The following is an 18,909-nucleotide window of genomic DNA, read 5'->3' on the forward strand; positions in this document are numbered from 1 at the left end:
CTCTTCCATGCTCCAGGGGCTCCTTCTTTCTCATCTCCCCCACTGCTCCCAGCACACTCCAGCAAGATAAATGAGCCCTGTCCCCTGGAAACAGTTGGCTGAGCTATTTCTCTTTCCGCCCCCATTTATTAGTTGGTGCAGTTGTCATAAGCCAGGCAGGTCATGACATACAAGATGCATTTTTCAGCGAGTCCCAGGGCAAAGGCAGATTTGCCTCTTCAGCTATGCAGAGAAAAATGCAGGGGCAAATCAGAAGAACTGGGCAGCTGCTGGGGAGGAACTGAGGTCTGTTTGGGCAATCGCCTCCTCTTCCCATGGGCTCTGCTGCCCATCCTAAAACAGAGCAGAGCTTCCCTAGCTCCCAGATATGCTGTGGGGACATGTCTGGGAGATGGGCAGGGGTGTTTAGGCACTCCTGAGTATTGTATCAGGATGGAGGCAGAGAGCTTCTTACAATGAAAGTAAGTACATCCTCCCAAGGCTACACACAGGGAGTGCTTTTGCAAGAGCCTGATTTTCTTTGTGATCCAGCAAATGCCACCTTGCCACTTTGTCCACTTTCTCTCCAGCCTCAGCAGCAGCTCAGTAATGGCTCTCCTCTTGCCCAGGCTGCAGCAAGTGTGCAAGCTTAGGGGGCAATAAATCCCACACTGTTAGGGCCCCTGGGATTCACTGTGCCTGTGGGCAGGCTGTGTGCAACAGATCCAGCCAACACCTCACGGCGTTGCTGTGCACATGTCTGTACTCACTCCAGTCAGGCTGTGCCCTGTTATGGCTATCAAGCATCCAGGAAACCTCAGAATCTGCCTTTCCAGGCAAGACATGAGAAGGGACATGTCAGGGAAACTCAGACAGAGAGTAATCATAGTCATTGCAGAACATTCAGATAAAGCCCTGCCTGTTCCTGCTGAACGGGGCTGCGATGTGAGACTGTCCCTTGAGAGCATGGAAGGGCTGATGTAAGTGTTGGGGATGTTTGGAGACAGCATGATCAGGCCACAGGTTTATCCATCAACCTAATTCCTCGTGTTAAGAGCTTGGTGGGATTGCCAAGAACGAAATGTCTGTGCTTGGCTGCAGAACGTGGGCTCTTCTGTATTTTACCTGCAGCTCAGCTGTCAGATGGACTCTCCGCCCATCTGTCTCATTTCCCAGGCGTCTGCTTAGGTGTGTGTTTGATTATAGCCACAGATAGCACTGTAAACACACAGGATGCCCCAGCAGGGTAGACTAGGGTCTCTACAGCCCCCATCTCATAAACCTTAGCATATATTAATGAGGAAAGATGCTAAATTATTCCCATCCGACCCATTAAGGCAGCCTTGTAGAAAATATGTGGTGTGGTGAGAGAGGGGAGTTAGTGCATGAATCACAAGCTCATTGGCAGCAGGACCAGCCCAGTAAATCAGTTAGGTCTTGGCTGCCATCTGAGATTGGAGGAGACCTCATAATCTCTCACCTCTGGCAGTTGTCAACTCCTCCCTCTCACATGCCCAGGGCTCAGGAGAAGAATGAGGAGCACAGCTCGGAAACGAAGCTGTGATTTCGGAAGACAGCAATCCTGTGGCAGCACAAAACCCCAGGAAATAAAGATAAGAATTTTCTGGGCATTCTGCATTTTCATAAGAGCTGAGCAACAGGTTTCCTGTGCATGACTTGTTTCACCTAAGGTATAGAAAACAGCTCTTCACCCACAGGGGGTCTTTGCCGCGTGACTATCACTGAAGCAACAGCTTTCTAGATCAAAAATGAAAGGAATTCCCTTGAGCACTGGGTTGGATTGGGTTGGGCCCAGTGGGATCTGAACAGCAGGATTCCCAAATGAGGATAGTTGTCAAATTCATCTTTGATTTGTCATTTCAGACAGGCACCTTCAGGGGTTGGTTAGCAGGGAGACAGAGTCTCAGGCGGGACAAACAGAACATGAATTTCAGTCCCTTGACATCGGTGGTTTAGCTGCAATCCAGGTGAATAAGGAGTAACTTTTAAGGCCACTGGTATCATCTGGTCTGATTCCAGCATACTAGGAGCCATAAAATCTCCCCTAGCAGGTCCCTTGGTTAGCCCCATGCCTCCCAGATAGGGACCCAGCACCTCCTTATGGAGCCCCCTTCACCCACGGGACAATTTCCACAGACAAGGCCAATCACGACCACGTGCTGGGGGAAAGTTGTCAGGGAGATGACTCTCACAGGAGAAAGATGCTGACAGCACTGAACATCTTAGACACCAGTGACCAGTCTCCATTCAGAGCATCCTGTGAGCCCACCTGTGTGCAGGTGGGCTAGCAGGGGCTGATACTGCAAAGGAAATCATCCATCCATGAGGTACGGCCAGAGGACACCAAGCAGCCTTGCAGTTCATTGTCTATTCCAGATCTGTCTTCACCCCATTTAGTCAGCCTTGGTGGCTGCTGCTTCTATGCCCTGTTTGGGAAAGTCCAAAGAGCAGAAACCCCCTCAAACCAAATGCACTGCTGGGCCTCAGCAGGAGCTAGCATGAGGCTCTGCATAGCAAACCTTACCCTTCCTACCCCCTGTCCAGCCATGACTTGGGACAGAAGTCTATTTTGCATCTTGATCTCACCAGGTCTTTCTAGTGTATCTGAGAAAGAACCAGAAATGGGGGCTGTGCTGCCCTGTTAATCATAGAATGGTCTGAGCTGGAAGGGACCTTAAAGGTCACCTAGTTGCAAGCCCCTGCCATGGGCAGAGACACCTGATGAGGACATTGTTAGCTTGCCATCTCTTTGGGATCAGGTTGGTCTTTGGTGCCTGTCATGACGGGACAGGGCTATGGCACATCTCCTTTATGTGCTGCTCTCAGCTCATTCCACTGTGGAGCCCCACTTGTGCTTTTGTTGTTTCCCTGAGCAGGATGGGACAGTCCCTGCTGCAGACTCTGTTCCTCAGTGCTATCTCCACGTGGAGTTCAGTATAATGTCTCTGGCCTTGCTAAGTCATTTCACTGATTAACTTTGGGTGGTTTTGTCCTTCCTGTCAATATTTGTGCTTGCAGCAGTGGGGTGGCAGCCCTGGAAAGCTCAGCTCATCTGTTTATCTGCCAGCCAGGATGGCTGCAGGATGACATCTGCATACCATTCTGCTGCGGATCACTTCCTGGCCCTGGAAGGTCTCTCTGCTGCTGCTGCACCAGGGCAGCACAAGCCTGCACCAGCCCTGCCACGGGGCCAGGCTCAGTCACCAGCTGGGCAGGCGCTGAGCCCAGGTCAAGACCTGCCGCCTCCACCAGGGGTTAAACCCAGGCAGAGACCTTGAGGGGGGCCAGGAAAGGAGAGGTCATTTCCAGCGCTGCTCCATCAGTAGGGTGTTTGGTGTGAAGGAGCCAGCTGGCCCAGGCGCCAGCCTCTGCTGTTCTCTTTGCATTCCCAAGCTCCAGGTGTCTCCTCCGACTGCCACCTTGCAGGTGGAGCCACCCAGCTCAGCATCACTCCCTCTGGCAAGCTTGTGCTGTGTTAAGGGAAGCTGGAAAGCCTCTTTTGCTTCTGCTGCCTCTTGCTGCTTCTTCTCTTGCCTCTGTTTAGTTGTGCTTCTCCTTATGTCTCCTCTTCAGATTTTGAACAGCCATTTATCAACAAGCCAGAGACCCTCCTCATCAGCAAGAAGGAGCACACTTGGGTACCATGCCTTGTGTCCATCCCAGACCTTAACGTCACCCTGCTCTCGGTAAGAGCTCAGCCAGGGGGACGCTCTGAACCCAGGGGCAGCGCATTTGTTCTGCCTTGGCAATTGCCTGCGTGGCAGCAGGACAGGCACTGCCAGGAATGGAAAGTGCATGGGACACTTTTTCCATGGAAAGTACAAGCCACTGGCTTCCTCGTTTTCTTTGCTGGTCGAAGCCGTGCTGGCCAGTTCCCTTGGGCAGACCCCACGGGTTTCCTGCCAGCCTTGCTGCGCTTCCCTGGAGCTCTATGAAGCAAAACAAGGGTTTGTTTGAATCCCATTTCCCTGCAGGATCCCCTGGTTTGCTCTGCTCTCTGTGATCTACCAACTCTCTAGGTGGTCGCCATCCCCACAAGGGAGGAGGCTGCAGCCCTGGGGCTGGTGACTGAAAACATCTCTGTTATCAGCCTGCTTGTGCCTTCCCCCCCCCTTTTTTTTTTCCTCTCCCCCTTTTTTTTTTTTTTACAATGCAAATACATCCTTCCAGGATGAGTGTTACTATTGTACAAAGGCCTCCAGGGACACCCTGGGGGCCAGGGGCCTTCCCTTGCCCGGGAAGGACACTACTCAAGGTCAGCACTCATCCCAGCGGGACTGATGTTTGGGACATCAGCATCAGTTTCCTTAGCTATCACTGGATGTTTCCATTCCTGGAAGTCCCTGGCCCACTCTGCAGACACAGAGGCTCGAGGTGCAGGATACAGGGTCCAGGGGAGGCTGTGATTCCTAGATGACAAACCCTCGGTGGGAGAGGGCTGGAGGCCAGCACAGCATGATGCTGCAGCAAAAGGGATGAATTAGCCAGTGTAAAGCCTGGAGGGGGTGGGGTGGGAGTGCTGTTACCTCTCACTTCAGTTGGCAAAATGGTGATTTTTTTCCAGCAAAATTCCCCCATCCACCCCGACGGGAAAAGCACCTTCTGGGACAACAAGAGGGGGATGCAGGTGCCCACACACTTGATCAGGGACTCCTTGTTTGTCCAGTGTGAGACTGTCATCGACAAGAAGGTCTTCAAATCCAATTTCTTCATCATCCACATAGCAGGTGAATATTTGGGAAGGTGGTTTGGATGACTCTGAAGCCAAACAGTGTGATTCTTGGGGTGGTTGTGGTCCCCTCCAGCTGTGTCGGCTCTGCATGGGGCTTTATCTCCTCTACTGTGTGCCAGACAGAGATTCAACAAGCAGCAGGAGGTCGTACCCAAGCCTCTTGTAACTGCTCGCTCAGAGTCAAAGAATGAATAAATCAGAGAAGTCCTTTGGTTGCCCCTTTGCACCAGGGAGCGAGCTGTACGACATCCAGCTGTATCCCAAGAAAGCCATGGAGCTGCTGGTGGGAGAGAAGCTGGTCTTGAACTGCACAGTGTGGGCTGAGTTCAACTCTGGTGTTCGCTTCCAGTGGACTTACCCTGGCAAACAGGTACCAGCAAACAGAGCTGCTCCCGGTGCACTGAACCACTTCCCTCTGAGTCATCCGCTCCTGCCCATTCTTTGTTCCTCTCCACATCACTGGCAGGGCTCTACCTCATGATCCTGACATGCTGTGCCCTGAACATCTTGGTCAGAGCACTCTCCCATTTTGCTGTCCTGCAGCAGAAGGCAGACAGAGAGAGGATTTCTTTTCCTGTCTGGAAGCATTGCCACAGGGTTGTTGCTCTGGGGCTCTCCTGGGCAAACATTGGCTTCACTTCCACCAGTGCAAATCCAGAGCAAACATCTTTGGCTTACAAAGGAGCTATTGTAGTCACACAGCCCTGGTCACCAACAGCTTCTGAGGGGGTCCCTTCCCTGATGTGTTTTCCTGCAGTTGTAGCCTTGTAAACAGCGAGATGCACGAGTCCCCTGAGGGTATCACTGTTCACCTACCTGTAAGGCTCCCAGGCTGGTTACTGGGCTGCAGATCAGAGCAAAACATGTGCTAAAACCCCTGACCCCAGCCTCAGATGCTCAGCCATGAAGGGCTTGTTGCCTTTCTGCTCCTGAGGATGATGATCAATAGCGGAGATGCCTGTCCAGGGAGAGGCAGGGCAGCAAGGAGCGTGGCTGTGAGGAGCCCATCTGCACAGTTCCACTCCATCGATGTGTTTCATGCCCTTCTCTCTGTCACCTCCCGCAGACGCAGCGGGCAGTGATGGAGCCCGAGCGCCGGTCCCTGCAGACACACACGGAGCTCTCCAGCATCCTGACCCTCCACAACGTCAGCCAGCAGGACCTGGGCAAGTACACGTGCCTGGCCACCAACGGTGCCCAGGTGCTGGAGGAGAGCACCGACGTCATCGTGCATGGTAGGCACCTTCCGCTGCCTCGCAGAGCCACAGGCAGAGCTGAGCGCGGGCAGTGCCTGGCCCAAGGCTCAGCAGAGGGGATCCTGCACCTCCATCCCACTCTGCTTTAGTGAGACCCAGCCTGCCTCCAGCCCCTCAGCCCTTCTGCACCTCCATCCCACTCTGCTTTAGTGAGACCCAGCCTGCCTCCAGCCCCTCAGCCCTTCTGCACCTCCATCCCACTCTGCTTTAGTGAGACCCAGCCTGCCTTCAGCCCCTCAGCCCTTCTGCACCTCCATCCCACTCTGCTTTAGTGAGACCCAGCCTGCCTTCAGCCCCTCAGCCCTTCTGCACCTCCATCCCACTCTGCTTTAGTGAGACCCAGCCTGCCTTCAGCCCCTTAGCCCTTCTGCACCTCCATCCCACTCTGCTTTAGTGAGACCCAGCCTGCCTCCAGCCCCTCAGCCCTTCTGCACCTCCATCCCACTCTGCTTTAGTGAGACCCAGCCTGCCTCCTCAGCCTTTCTGCACCCCAGCACCACACTGGGAGCCTAATCACATTCAGCAAGGTGCTAAGATGATGAAAGAGAGATGCAAACACTACATTGGCAGTGGGATGGCAGGACACGTCTCATGGCCCCGTGGCACATACGGTGGCCCTGTGGCACACAAGGCCTGGGAGGCACCCAGCTGTGGGCACACAAGGCACCATCTGCAGTGGTTGCTGTCTCCTGGCAGCAGGAAGTCCCAGGGCAGCACAGCCTCCCTGCATCCCAACGGCAAGGCAGAGTCACAGCTCTCTGCTCAGCTGACCAGCTCTGCCTGCCACTCATGACCTCTGCTCCAGGAAGGGGGCCCTGCTGGGAACAGGGGTGTGGGAGAGGGGTTGGGGGTTGTATGGGCAGGCAGGGCAGGAGTGGATTTTGGTTATTTTGATTTCATTGCTGCCATCATTTTCAAACTCACTGCCACAACATCCTGCCTGTCCAGGCTGCTTGCTGTTTGGCCCTGTGGAAAGGAGCAGAGCTTGATGACAGCCTGTCCCTCTGTGCTGTGCTCTCCTCCATGCTCACTTTTTCCCTTGCAGAAAAGCCCTTCATCAATGTGGAGTGGAGGAAAGGCCCAGTGATAGAAGCCACTGCAGGAGATGAAGCTGTGAAGCTCCCGGTGAAAGTCGTGGCTTACCCCCCACCAGACTTCCAGTGGTAACTCACCTTTCTTAGCCTGAGCCACCTTCTCCTCTCTTCCTCCCCTTTGCCAAGTAGGGAAGCCTAGCCCCACCTCCTCACTAGGCCCCTCTGTGACCAAGAGTGTCCCAAATGTCACTTTTTTCCCCACCCCTGGGAGTTATTTCTCCCCCCAGCCCTGGCTCTCAGCTGTACAGCTTGGGACAGGAGGTGAGATCTGTGCACAAAACAGCCAAGGGCTTGGCAGGTCTGTGCTGTCTGGATGAGCCAAGTGGAGCTCCCACAGGAGCTGTCCCTCTTATCCCCCTCCAGTGGGTTGCTGCTTGCCCAGAGGAGCGAGAGAGTGGGCCAGGTTGTGCACCATATTGTGCTGCACTTCCATCAGAGCTGTCTGGGAGGTGGGAGCTTTGCACCTGCACACTGCTCAGGGCAGAGCTATGACATCCCCAGCCTCACACACCCCCACACAGGGCAATGCACAGAGCCATAACTCGGGTCCAGGGAAGCCCAGGAGTTTCTCCGGAGAGGTCCCCCGCACCAGCAAGGCATGCCCCAACTGTGCTTTAGTGGGGACCAACAAACCCCTGCCCAGCTGCCAGTGGGCCACTTCCTCCCCATGGCTGCATTTTGTCTCTGCCTCCCCGCAGGTACAAGGATGGGAAGCTAATTTCCAAGCAATCTCAATCTTCAATGCAGATCAAGGATGTGTCGGAGCAGCACGCCGGGACCTACACACTGGTTCTGCGGAACAGGCTGGCGGGGCTGGAGAAGCACATCAGCCTCCAGCTGATTGTCAATGGTAAGGGAGGGGGACAGGGCTGGGGGGACAGCGCTGAGCCCATGGCCCCAGCCTCAGGGCTGCTCAGAGGCCAATTCCCCAGTGCTGCCCTAAAGCAGTGGGTACCTGCACCATCGCCTTCTCCTCCATCGCTGAGGGATGCTCTGGCTCCTTGTGGCCCAGGTGATACAGCATGGGTTTGTCCCTGGTTCCATCACTCAGGGCAGGATACATCCTTGCTCAAGGGCAGTATCTCAGCTGCAGTTGGAGATGCTGCTGAGGTTGACTTAAAGGCAGGGCAGCTACAACACATGTGAAGCCTGGAGCTGAAGCAGTTCCTCTGGCTGGGAAGTCCTAGGGAGTTTCCCTGGCAGAAACTGGTCCCTGTAGTGCAGAAGCCAGATGCCAGCACAAAAAGTGCTGGAATGGCACTGCTGCTTGGAGATTTGTCTCCAGCAGGCTCTGCAGGTCTGAGCCCTGCAGCATCCAGACAGTCACACTTTGCAGAGGAAGAAGAAATTATGTCACTTGAACCTGCACACGTGTGACCTGCTCTGCCTGGCAGGCCTGAGCTGCCCAGAGAGCCCTGTGCTTTAGTGCCCAGTCTCTCTGTCGCTGGGTGTGGGGACAGCTGTGCCTGGACTGGGGGTGCAGCAGCTGAGCCTGTGGCCACTCATATCACTGATCCTTGCAGTTCCTCCACACATCCATGAGAAGGAAGCCTCTTCCCCAAGCATCTACTCCCGGAGGAGCCCCCAGGCCCTCACCTGCACAGTCTATGGCATCCCAGCACCCGAGGTGATCCAGTGGCAGTGGAGGCCGTGGATGCCCTGCCGGATGTTCTCCCGACGCAGCCTGTAAGTGCCAGTTCTTCCAGCACCCCAAGTGCCAGTTCTTCCGGCACCCCTGACTTACCAGGCCACCAGCATGGCATTACGGACTCCTTGGGCACTCTGGATGTGTTCCCAACCCCATCTCACTTCTGATTGTCCCAGCCAGAACATGGCACGAGGAGGACAGCACCAACTGATAGCTCAGAGCACTGTACACCCACTTGCCCTGTAAGAGAGGCAGGGTGGAGCTCACTGGTCCCAGACATCAAGGGCTTCTGCAGCTTCTTCTCAACCATCTGCATCTGGCAGGGGATGTCCGTGGCCAGGCCACACCTCACAGAAACTGCAATAAAACCACTGCTTATGTGGAAGCACAGCCCCTTGGTGAGAGCCTGAGACAGCACCTGGGGCTCAGCCCATTCCTGCTCTAGGCTTCCTGTGGTTCTTTGGACTGTTTTTCTTCTGCTGGGTAATAACAGAAGCAAAAATGCTTGCAGGCAGGTGAGCAGAGCTGCTGCATGTGAGGAAGAGTCACTGAATCTGGGGCAAGCACCAGATCCCTGCCAGCTGCCAGGATGGTTTGCCAGGAGGGTGTTTGGGCAGGCAGCACCAATAGGTAGGCAGGAAGGGTGCATGCCCACTGCCTGTGCCCTGGGAAGCTGGGGCAGCACCAGGCAGGGCTGTAATGACGTTTTTTAGGAAGAAGGAAAAGGGATGCTGGGGAGTGGTGGCCAGAGCAGTCAGGGTGGAGGACATCAGGGTGCCTGGAGGAAGCCAGGTCCTGCAGCCCTGTGCCAGCTGTTGTTGAGCCAGGGACAGCAGAGAGCTCTTCATCGCATGCAAGTGCACTGTGGCCCTGTCAGGAAGCAGAGGGGCCCATGAATTATGAGCACTGTCTCCCAAGGCCACCATATTTCTGCCTAGCATAGCTCCGGAGGATGCAGGAGGCTTCTTTGGGGCTTCCTGTTGTTTACACAGCTCACCAACGAGCTGAGCACCCTGACCTGCGCTGCCAGCACACACCCCTGCCCCTGCTCTTAGGTGCTCAGCTCCCCGCTGCTCCCCTGGTGCCATAAGCCTTCTGCCTCTGCAAATCCCACCCTGGATTTTGGGCAGACCCTCCCATCTCCCTGCCCCACCTCTATTTCAGAAGCTCCCTGCAGCATCCAGGGCCATGACAGATTTGGGCACTTCTCCCTGCCCACCTGTCTTACCCCAAAGAGGTACCACCGTGCTGCTGTGAGATACCAGCAGCATCTCTGCTTGGGATGTTTCCCTCCTGCTATTTGTTGAATCAAAAGCAGCAGGAGCACCCTTTGGTGCACAACCAGCCAGCATCTATCCGGTCTGTAACATCTCTGACTCACAGTCCCAGCAGGGGTTTAAGACCTTGCTGTTCAGCAAAGTAGCATCAAGAACTGCACCAGGCAGACAGGAACAGATTTCACCCCTGCATTTCTCCATTCATGGCAGGGAAGGATGAAACCACAGGCCTGGGGGTGAAGACACCGCCTGGGACACCAGCATCCATTCCCTGCCCCAACAGATAATGTGATTGCAGAGCAGCCTTATAAAACACACTGGAACTGTGTAGCCCAAGAGACTCAGGACATTTGGCAGAGTCAGAGGACAGGGGCATCAGTTCTCCTACACAGTGCTATTTTTGCTGCCTTTTCCCCAGCTGAGCCTCTCTCCATCTCTCTCCTTTCTCTCCTGCTCCTCCCTGCTTGCTGGATTAGCAACAGCAGGCACCGGGCAGCACGGCGCCACCAGCGGGACCGGATGCCTGAGTGCAAGGACTGGAAAGATGTGTCGCAGCAGGACGCCGTGAACCCCATCGAGAGCATCGACACCTGGGTGGAGTTCGTGGAGGGGCGGAACAAGGTGAGGCTGTAAGCCCCAGACCCATCCCGGAGTGAGGAGCTGGAGACAGGCACCCTCGAAGGGGTCCTTTGGCATCAGCCAGCAAAACTGAGCTGGAAATGAACCTGACAGCCAGATTTGGGGAAGGCTTCACACCTCTGCTTCTGGAGTAAACCATCAATGGCCATTTCTAGTGCCGGGGCTCTGCAGTCCCCCGCAGCCTCTGTCACCTCTGAGAAACGGCCCTGCATCCAAAGAGGCTCTGGAGGGATCACAGCGATCACCAGTGAACACAGGGCACCCAGCCAGGGAGAGCACGGTGCGGGGATGTGTTCTGTGGGGGCTCCCGTGGCTATTTCTGAGCACTCCTGCATCAGCTTTCTGGGAGAGCCAAACCTCACACAGCAGCCTGGGCAGCTGGAAAGGGGAGAGCAGGAGTCAGGCTGACCAGGAAATCTCGGGCCTCAGGAAAGTGTGTGTGGCAGGGCATTGCATCCGGCTGTCCCCATCCCCGTGGGATGGGTGAGGCTGGTATGGACATACTGGCATCTATCTGCTGCAGGTTTGTGAGAGCACAGGTGCCCCACAGAGCCCACTGCACCGCGGTGTGTGCTCTCTGGAAGGAGCATCTCTCCCTTAGTGCAGCATCTGTGACCTGCAGGCAGGCAGCCCCTGCTGGCTGCTTGTTTCTTTCCGTCTCTCTGGTAGCCACAAGTGTCAGGTCTGTGCCATGACGGGGTTCCTGTTCCCGCTGCTGTCGGGCATCAGCTGCTCACAGAGGGATGCAGAACAAACAAATGGGCTCCTGTTTCCGAAAGTCACTTCCTGTTTTCCTACACACCTCCAAAGGCACTTCCCGTCCCCTGGCCCGGCCGGGACTTCGTCATTCTGCCAAAAGGGTGGCAGGGACAGATCCTGCTTCTCCCGGAGCAGAGGAAAGGAGAGGCAGGGATTGGCGCCCCCCCAGGGAAGCAAGCAGGGGTGGTGGGAGCTCCTGGGTCCAAAGCCCTTGTGCATCCCTCCAGATGTGACTCTTGTTTTGGTCCCTTTTCATCTTCTCCTTTTTTTGATTTTCTTACTTCCATCCCTCAGTTGTGTTCTCCTCATTCCATCTATTTGGTTGTAAATGTCCTGGAGGTCCAACGTAGGTTGTACAGCCCAGGGATGTGCTAAGAGCTCTGGGAGAAAAAAGCTCTTCACCTGTGGTGGGATGCTGCATCCTCCAAACATGCCTTCTCCTTCTCCTCCTTCTCCTTCTCCTTCTCCTTCTCCTTCTCCTTCTCCTTCTCCTTCTCCTTCTCCTTCTCCTTCTCCTTCTCCTTCTCCTTCTCCTTCTCCTTCTCCTTCTCCTTCTCCTTCTCCTTCTCCTTCTCCTTCTCCTTCTCCTTCTCCTTCTCCTTCTCCTTCTCCCCTGTCTTCTCTTAACATCCTCCACTGTTTTTTCTTCTGTCTGGAAAGGCCAGAATGAGCCCCACAGGATGTGCAGGCAGCAGCATGATGTCAGACCCAGAAAGCCCAACTCCAACGTAAGAGTGGCGTTTAGAAGGAAAATCCCCAAGAAACAGGAAAGGCAGCGCGCAGAAGTGGCAGCCCTGGGGTCACTGCAGCTGCATTCAACAGCCCCAAGGAACGGAAGAGGCAATGCACAACAGTACTGGCAATAAGGTCACTTCAGCTGTGCTGAGCATGCAGCGCAGGAGTGGCTGCTCCTCCTGGGGAACAGAAGCTAACACACTGCCACTTAGAACCTAAATGATTCCCCAGGCCTATGGGGTGAATAGAGAAGGCAAAGTAGCTTCCCTGTAGGAACATCATTTTTTTGCATTTTGAACAGTGTCTCACTAGAGGGGTTCTGGGATGTGATTTCCTTGCCATTTAAGCTGGGAGGGAGAAGAAACCTGTGCTTCAAACTGCAGATCTCCTCTAAGGGGAGTGCTTGTAACACAGTTGGCAGCTCGCACGCGTGCGGCATGAGCTGGAGGAAGAGAGCAGCCTTACTCCCCAGCTGCCTTCCCTGGCTTGTTCAGAGGCAGCATCTCCTGGGCCTGTGCTCCCAGGACACCAGCCTGGCTCTTTGCCCAGTCTTACTCATGTCTTGCTGGAAGGAGGGAGGAGGAGGCTTTTAGAACCATGCCTATGTACACTTGGAATTTAAAGGGAGAAGATGAGAGCTCTTCCTGAAGTGGTGAGAGCTGGGATGCTTTCCCAGGCTTGGTGTTCCTTTATGGATGAAAGGAGTGCTTGCAGGTCTGTAAGCAGCTGTAAACTTCACTGAAGTCTGTGGCACACAAAGTAGTCACTTAACTGCAGAGGGCTCAGATAATCAAAACCTTGGTGTCCTTTCCCTTTCTCCACACTTTTATAAAGCTTGACAGGAGTTTAGCCACCCCCTCAGCTCTACATCATGTTTGTCCCCCTTGCTGGACAGAGGCCTTTCCCCTTAGTAATCCAAGGGGCTTAGCATTCAGTTTGCTTCCACAGTGCTGGCTGGGCTCTGTGAAAATGAGCAAAGATCAGGAATTAAACTGTGTTGCTCTTTCTACAGCCAGCAGATAAGGCTTGAAATGTACAGAGGGCTACTGAATGAGGGGCCAGTTTTGTACAACCCTTTCCCAGGTACAGCTGCCACCTGGGGCCAGGCTTGCTGTGAGCTTTGCCGTCTGCAAGAGAGCAGCACTGATTCTGCTTCTCTTCCCTCTTCCTCTAATTCCTTATGCTCTCTTCCCCCATCAGACAGTCAGCAAACTGGCCATCCAGGAGGCCAACGTCTCAGTCATGTACAAGTGCATTGCCTCTAATAAAGTGGGTCGAGATGAGCGGCTGATCTACTTCTACGTGACCAGTGAGTACTGCAGACCACCCCTCCATCTGCATCAGCCAGGCTCTCTGCTTGAAAGAGGCAGATCCCCAGGCCTGCTGGCTCCTGTCATTCACAGTTGACATCTTTAACAGTGACCAGCAGGAAAGCAGTGCTCCCTGAGAGCTCTGCTGAGTGGCAAAACCCTGGAGCCCTGGCAGCAGACAGCGCAGGCAGACTTTGGCAGACAGACCTGTGCCTAGGTCCTGGAGCAGCCCTGGCAGGTCCCGGGCTGGTGGTCCTGCTGGTTCAGGCCCAGGCAGCTCCCAGGGCAGGGGATGTGCCTGGTCCAATAGCATCCTCTAGTGGCACTGCCAGACCTGCTCCCAGGCAGGATCCTTTTGGCCCGAGCTCCCCTCAGGGTCCCCGTGGGATTTTGGTGGGAGAAAGCTGAGAGCCCAGCAGTGTGGACTGGAGTCATGGTGTATATGGGGCTGTGTAAGTTTCCTACCAGTGGTATCCTGTGCTGGTGGTTGAGAGTCAAGAGGCAAGGGCACAGGAGAGGGTTCTCTTCATGCCCCTCTAAACAGACCCTGGAAGCCTGGTCTCTTGGCCCTTACAGACTGTACCTGTGCTGTCAGATCAACCAGCTTTTGTGGAGGTAATGAGCACCGTTAATAAACATCTTCAGCTGCTGCTCCAGTAACTCTGTGTGTGTGCAGATGTCCAGCCTGACTGTGCAACTGTCTGCACCTGTGAAAGCAGCTGTGTCTGCAATCCAGAGTGCTTCAGCTGAGCTGAGAACAATAACAGCCTAATGCAGACATCCCAGGCTTGTTTGACTTATGACTCCATCTTAAGTTGACTCTGGGACTTCAGCACAGCCCTTGGCCCTGGGTTCAGCTTAAGCTGTGGATCAATGGAAGTCCGCACGCCACAGTCCTGCTCTAGATTGGTTTCCTTTACCCTGGGCTGAGGACAGGAGAGTCTCAGAGAGCTGAGCCCAAGCAGACAATTTCATTGTGTCTGGCAGCTCAGCCGTGGAAACTCATTCACATGTTCATTTCCTTCCTGAAAGCCATTCCAGACGGGTTTGAGATTGAGTCCCAGCCCTCGGAGGAGCCCATAGAGGGGCAGGACCTACAGCTGAGCTGCAACGCAGACAACTACACCTACGAGAACCTGCAGTGGTATCGGCTGAACCTCTCCAAGCTCCACGACGAGGAGGGCAACCCCCTGGTGCTGGACTGCAAGAATGTCCACCACTATGCCACCAAGATGCAGGGGGAGCTGCGCTTCAAGCCTGACTCTAATGATGCGACCTTGCTGCTCACCATCCCGAACATCTCCCTGGGCGAGGAGGGAGACTACGTGTGTGAGGTGCAGAACAGGAAGACCCGGGAGAAGCACTGCCACAAGAAATACATCTCTGTGCAGGGTGAGGGTCCACAGGGCAGGCGGGAGTGACAGAGGAGAACTTGGTGCTCTTGCTGCCATCAGCTTCCCTGGGAAGCCACACAAGCAAGCTATACTCCAGGTGGCAAAGGCAGGGCACCTTGGTTCTCAAGACCCCCTTCAGCAGGGGTCAGAGACCCAAAGCCCTGCAAGAACACAGATATGCTTTTGATCAATCAGTTTCCCATTTCCCCCTCCTCCTCTCTGTGCTGCCCCTCCAGCCCTGGAGATCCCTCGCCTCAAGCAGAACCTGACTGACATTTGGGTGAACGTCAGCGACTCCATAGAGATGCGCTGCAAGGTGGACGGCAGCCACGTTCCTGAAATCAGCTGGTACAAAGATGAGAAACTGGTGGAAGAAGTGTCAGGTACAGTGGGCTGGGGGCAAATCAAAGGCAAGGCACCATGTCCAGCAGCTGGAGAGCTGAAACTGCTGTGCCCAGGCAGACACATGTGTTCTGAACTAGATGATCTGGGGTTTGAATCATGTTCTGTCCCAGTTTGATGCAGTCTCACCAGCCAAGTCTGTGCCCTAGGGCCTGGGACAGCACTCTCTGTGCCTGTGCTCATTCAGCTGGTGAGCAGAGAGATAAATCATTCATCTTCTTACTCCCAGCTCAGTGCCTGGCATCTTTGCTCATGCAGGGACCAACCCAGATCCCATGAAGGGATGTGGGAAGGATTGAGGCATATTGCAGAGGAAAAGGAACAGGTTCTGGAGCTGAAGCAGAGCTTGACACACCAGCTGGGCTGCTTGGCACCATCCCCATCCAGTGCTGTCTGCAGGGTTTTAGTCCCCTCTATACGCTGCCTGGGGAAGACCCTTCCAGGCCACAGAAGAGAGCCTTAACCAACTGGTGCAGTTTCATTCTGCCCTCTAAAATGAACCAGTCAAAAAACAGGAGCCTTACTTTGAGCCTGAATCAGTCCAATATGCTAATGCCCTCTCTTTATGGGTGACCACTGCAACCCTCTGTGCCTTACAGGGATTGACCTGGCAGACTTCAACCAGAGGCTGAGCATTCAGAGGGTGAGAGAAGAGGACGCTGGGCTGTACCTGTGCAGTGTCTGCAATGCTAAGGGCTGTGTGAACTCCTCGGCCAGTGTCTCTGTGGAAGGTACCAGCAGCTGTGACACCCCTGGGGATGAAAGGAAGGAGTAGAAGTGTGGCCAAGGTCCCACAGCAGTGGGAGGAAGGGAAAGCCCCTAAGCCTTGCTGGTGGCCTGGTGCTCTCACAGGAGGATCTGTAGTCCAGAGCATGTTTAGTTTGGGCAAGCACCTGCCCAGCAGGCCACAGGGGATGGCTGAACTGGGGCACAGAATGGGAATCTCTGAAGCTGTGATTTCCCTCCCATCCCATAGGTTCTGATGACAGGACCAATGTGGAAATTGTCATCCTGATTGGGACTGGGGTTATTGCTGTTTTCTTCTGGATCCTCCTTATCCTCATCTTCTGTAACATCAAAAGGGTATGTGACTGTCTCTGTCCCAGGGCAGGGGAGACGGTGTAGAAAGGCCTGGGGCAACACCATTGCTGTGATGGGAGGCTCTGTGACAACACCTGCGGAAAGGAGGTCAATCAGTGTGGCTTCAAGTGCTCTCACTGCCAAGGACAGGGTGCACAAGGGCTGTGGTAAAGGAGGTGACAGGGAATAGCCTTTGCCAGGGGGAAACAGGTCAAAGCAGGCAAAGGAACCAAATCCCCTCTGGGAGTCAGCACCCAGTGCAGGGAGGGCATCTCCTCACTCTTTGTGTTGGCTGATTCCTGCAGCCTGCCCACGCAGACATCAAGACAGGCTACCTCTCCATCATCATGGACCCTGGTGAGGTGCCCTTGGAGGAGCAGTGCGAGTACCTGCCCTATGATTCCAGCAAGTGGGAATTCCCACGGGACCGCTTGCGCCTAGGTGAGCCAGAGCCCCTCCCTGCCACCGTGCAGGGCTTCCCACCAGCCCTTCAAGCTCATCCTCCGGGCTTCTTACACACATCCCTCTATTTAATGCTTTCTCTCTGCCTCAGGCTTGCAGTCTTGTTCCCTAGATGTCCCCAAATCCCAGCTGTGCCTAGGAAATCTCTTTAGGTGTGACTGTGGACAGGTCTGAGCCAGCTGTAAGCCCAGACTCTCCTACTGTACCCACACAGACACCAGAAGACCTCTGGGCACACTTTAAAACACATCCCCATATTCTCCAACTGGCAATCTGGACAGAACAGCCCAGGGCCACCGCAGGTACCCCAAGTCCGGGCCCAGTACTGCAGCCATTATCCTCCTTATGCTGAGACACCCACGTGCAGTCTCTTCCTTCTGTCTGGGAGGGTTAAAAGGCCTGCAGACTACCTTTAAGGCACAGAGCAATGACATGAACTCTGGCTACTTTGCTGCAAGGTGTCACATTTACCCTTCCAACATGCTTTGCTTGAGGGCAACAAACAGCCTCTCACTTCTGCAGGGCTGTTTCCTTCCTCTGCTTTGTCCATGCCAGCTCTGTCTCAATTCCTCCCACCACCCTTTCTCTTATTCTCACCAACAGATCAAGCAGCCACCTGGCAAGGGCACAAGTTCCACTCCTTCCTTTTCCTTTATGATGTTTTTTCTTTCTTCTTCTCATGGTTTCCTGCTGGGATTTTTAGTTTTTTTCATTCTATTCTGCCTGTGCCTCACTTGCCTTCCTCACACTGCCTCTCTCCTTGTCTATAGGTAAAGTCCTTGGTCACGGTGCCTTTGGGAAGGTGGTGGAAGCATCAGCCTTTGGGATCAATAAAAGCAACAGCTGTGAGACTGTAGCAGTCAAAATGCTGAAAGGTATGTGGAGAGTGAAGCAGAATATGGAGTCTGTAGACAGCAGAGAATGAGGCACCTGCCAGGCAAAGTCCACCTGTAAATGCCTGTCTTTTGCATAAGGCACTTGTTAAGGCACAGGAAAAGGTTTTATCTCCTACAAGAACTCCTGGATGCTTCTGTGTGAGCCAGCCCTGAGCTAGGGGAGAGGAGCTGGAGGCAACCTTAGAATTTAGGTCTTCTTGGCCTCAACTCTGTTGATCCTCTTGGGCTTCCCTCTTGGATGCTTTAGTCCTCTTCAGTTGCACTGGGAGGCAAGTGACAGAACCTACAGTAGGGACTTGTCCCTGCTCACTGCAGCGGGGTTGGACTTAGATGACCTTTAAAGGTCCCTTACAACCCAAACCATTCTGTGATTCTGTGACTCAGGGAACTTGGCTTTCAAGGAAATTTATCTATCTGCAAAAGACAAGAATGAGATTTGCCTCAAAAGACAAACTAGAATCCAGAGCCCCTCTTTGGCAGGTCACTGAAGGAAAGTGTTGCTCCCAACTACCTTCTTCCAAATGTGCCTGCTTCACAACTGAGTAAAGAAGCAGGTTGTAGCTCTCTCACAGCACTGAGGGCTAAACTGCTTTGCACCCAAAGCCTGGTCAGCCCAGAGTGAGATTTTCAGCTTTCATAGCCATGTTTTCAAACAGGCATCCAAAACATTGTTCTGCAGTTTGGCACCCAACAAAACAATCAAGGCAGCATCTGGCCAGCAGTGGCCAGAACGTAGATACCAAGCCATGACTCACCTCAGCAGTACTTAGCGCTGCAAGCGTACTGATGATCTGCACAGCAACTGCAGAAGGAATCCTGGCTGGCTGTCATGTGGCCCATCAGCTGCACCTCAGGAGGATACTTCCCTCTCTCAGACTAAATTTGGAAACTCTCAAGTAAAGCAAACTGTGTATGGGGAAGCCAAGAAGTAAGAAAAAGGCACACAAACCTAGAGAACAACCCCTGAGGGTGAAACAGACAGGAGCTGATGTGGATTAGACACCTGGAGAGAAGGTGCAGTGCAGGGAGCTGGCAGGAGCACAACGCTGTGTTTGCTGTCGGGGTGGAACCATCAAAAGCTGCTCTGGGTTTGAGCTGGGACAGTCATGATCAAAAGGCTGAGAGGCTTTTTGTTTCCTATTGTCTTTCAAATTGTTTGATGGTTCATTATCTCTGTTTGGAGGCCGAAAGGGCAGAGACTCAAACGTGCGCGTCTGTATGTAAG

The 18,909-nt window shown here is 54.1% G+C and overlaps 1 protein-coding gene across 1 annotated transcript in view; it reads left to right on the forward strand.

Moving 5' to 3' along the window:
* The window catches only part of FLT4 (fms related receptor tyrosine kinase 4), a 61,712-nt gene that overhangs the window by 31,365 nt on the left and 11,438 nt on the right, over positions 1 to 18,909 (forward strand). The window contains exons 4-18 of the mRNA XM_054168726.1: positions 3,574 to 3,686; positions 4,565 to 4,727; positions 4,963 to 5,102; positions 5,799 to 5,967; positions 7,034 to 7,151; positions 7,781 to 7,932; positions 8,606 to 8,768; positions 10,484 to 10,628; positions 13,341 to 13,449; positions 14,483 to 14,842; positions 15,081 to 15,227; positions 15,846 to 15,977; positions 16,223 to 16,329; positions 16,632 to 16,767; positions 17,559 to 17,663. Of these exons, the coding sequence (XP_054024701.1) occupies positions 3,574 to 3,686; positions 4,565 to 4,727; positions 4,963 to 5,102; positions 5,799 to 5,967; positions 7,034 to 7,151; positions 7,781 to 7,932; positions 8,606 to 8,768; positions 10,484 to 10,628; positions 13,341 to 13,449; positions 14,483 to 14,842; positions 15,081 to 15,227; positions 15,846 to 15,977; positions 16,223 to 16,329; positions 16,632 to 16,767; positions 17,559 to 17,663 (2,259 nt within the window). The remainder of the gene's footprint in view (positions 1 to 3,573; positions 3,687 to 4,564; positions 4,728 to 4,962; positions 5,103 to 5,798; positions 5,968 to 7,033; positions 7,152 to 7,780; positions 7,933 to 8,605; positions 8,769 to 10,483; positions 10,629 to 13,340; positions 13,450 to 14,482; positions 14,843 to 15,080; positions 15,228 to 15,845; positions 15,978 to 16,222; positions 16,330 to 16,631; positions 16,768 to 17,558; positions 17,664 to 18,909) is intronic.

The sequence above is a fragment of the Dryobates pubescens genome, chromosome 16, assembly GCF_014839835.1.
Source record: "Dryobates pubescens isolate bDryPub1 chromosome 16, bDryPub1.pri, whole genome shotgun sequence".
Taxonomy (NCBI): domain Eukaryota; kingdom Metazoa; phylum Chordata; class Aves; order Piciformes; family Picidae; genus Dryobates; species Dryobates pubescens.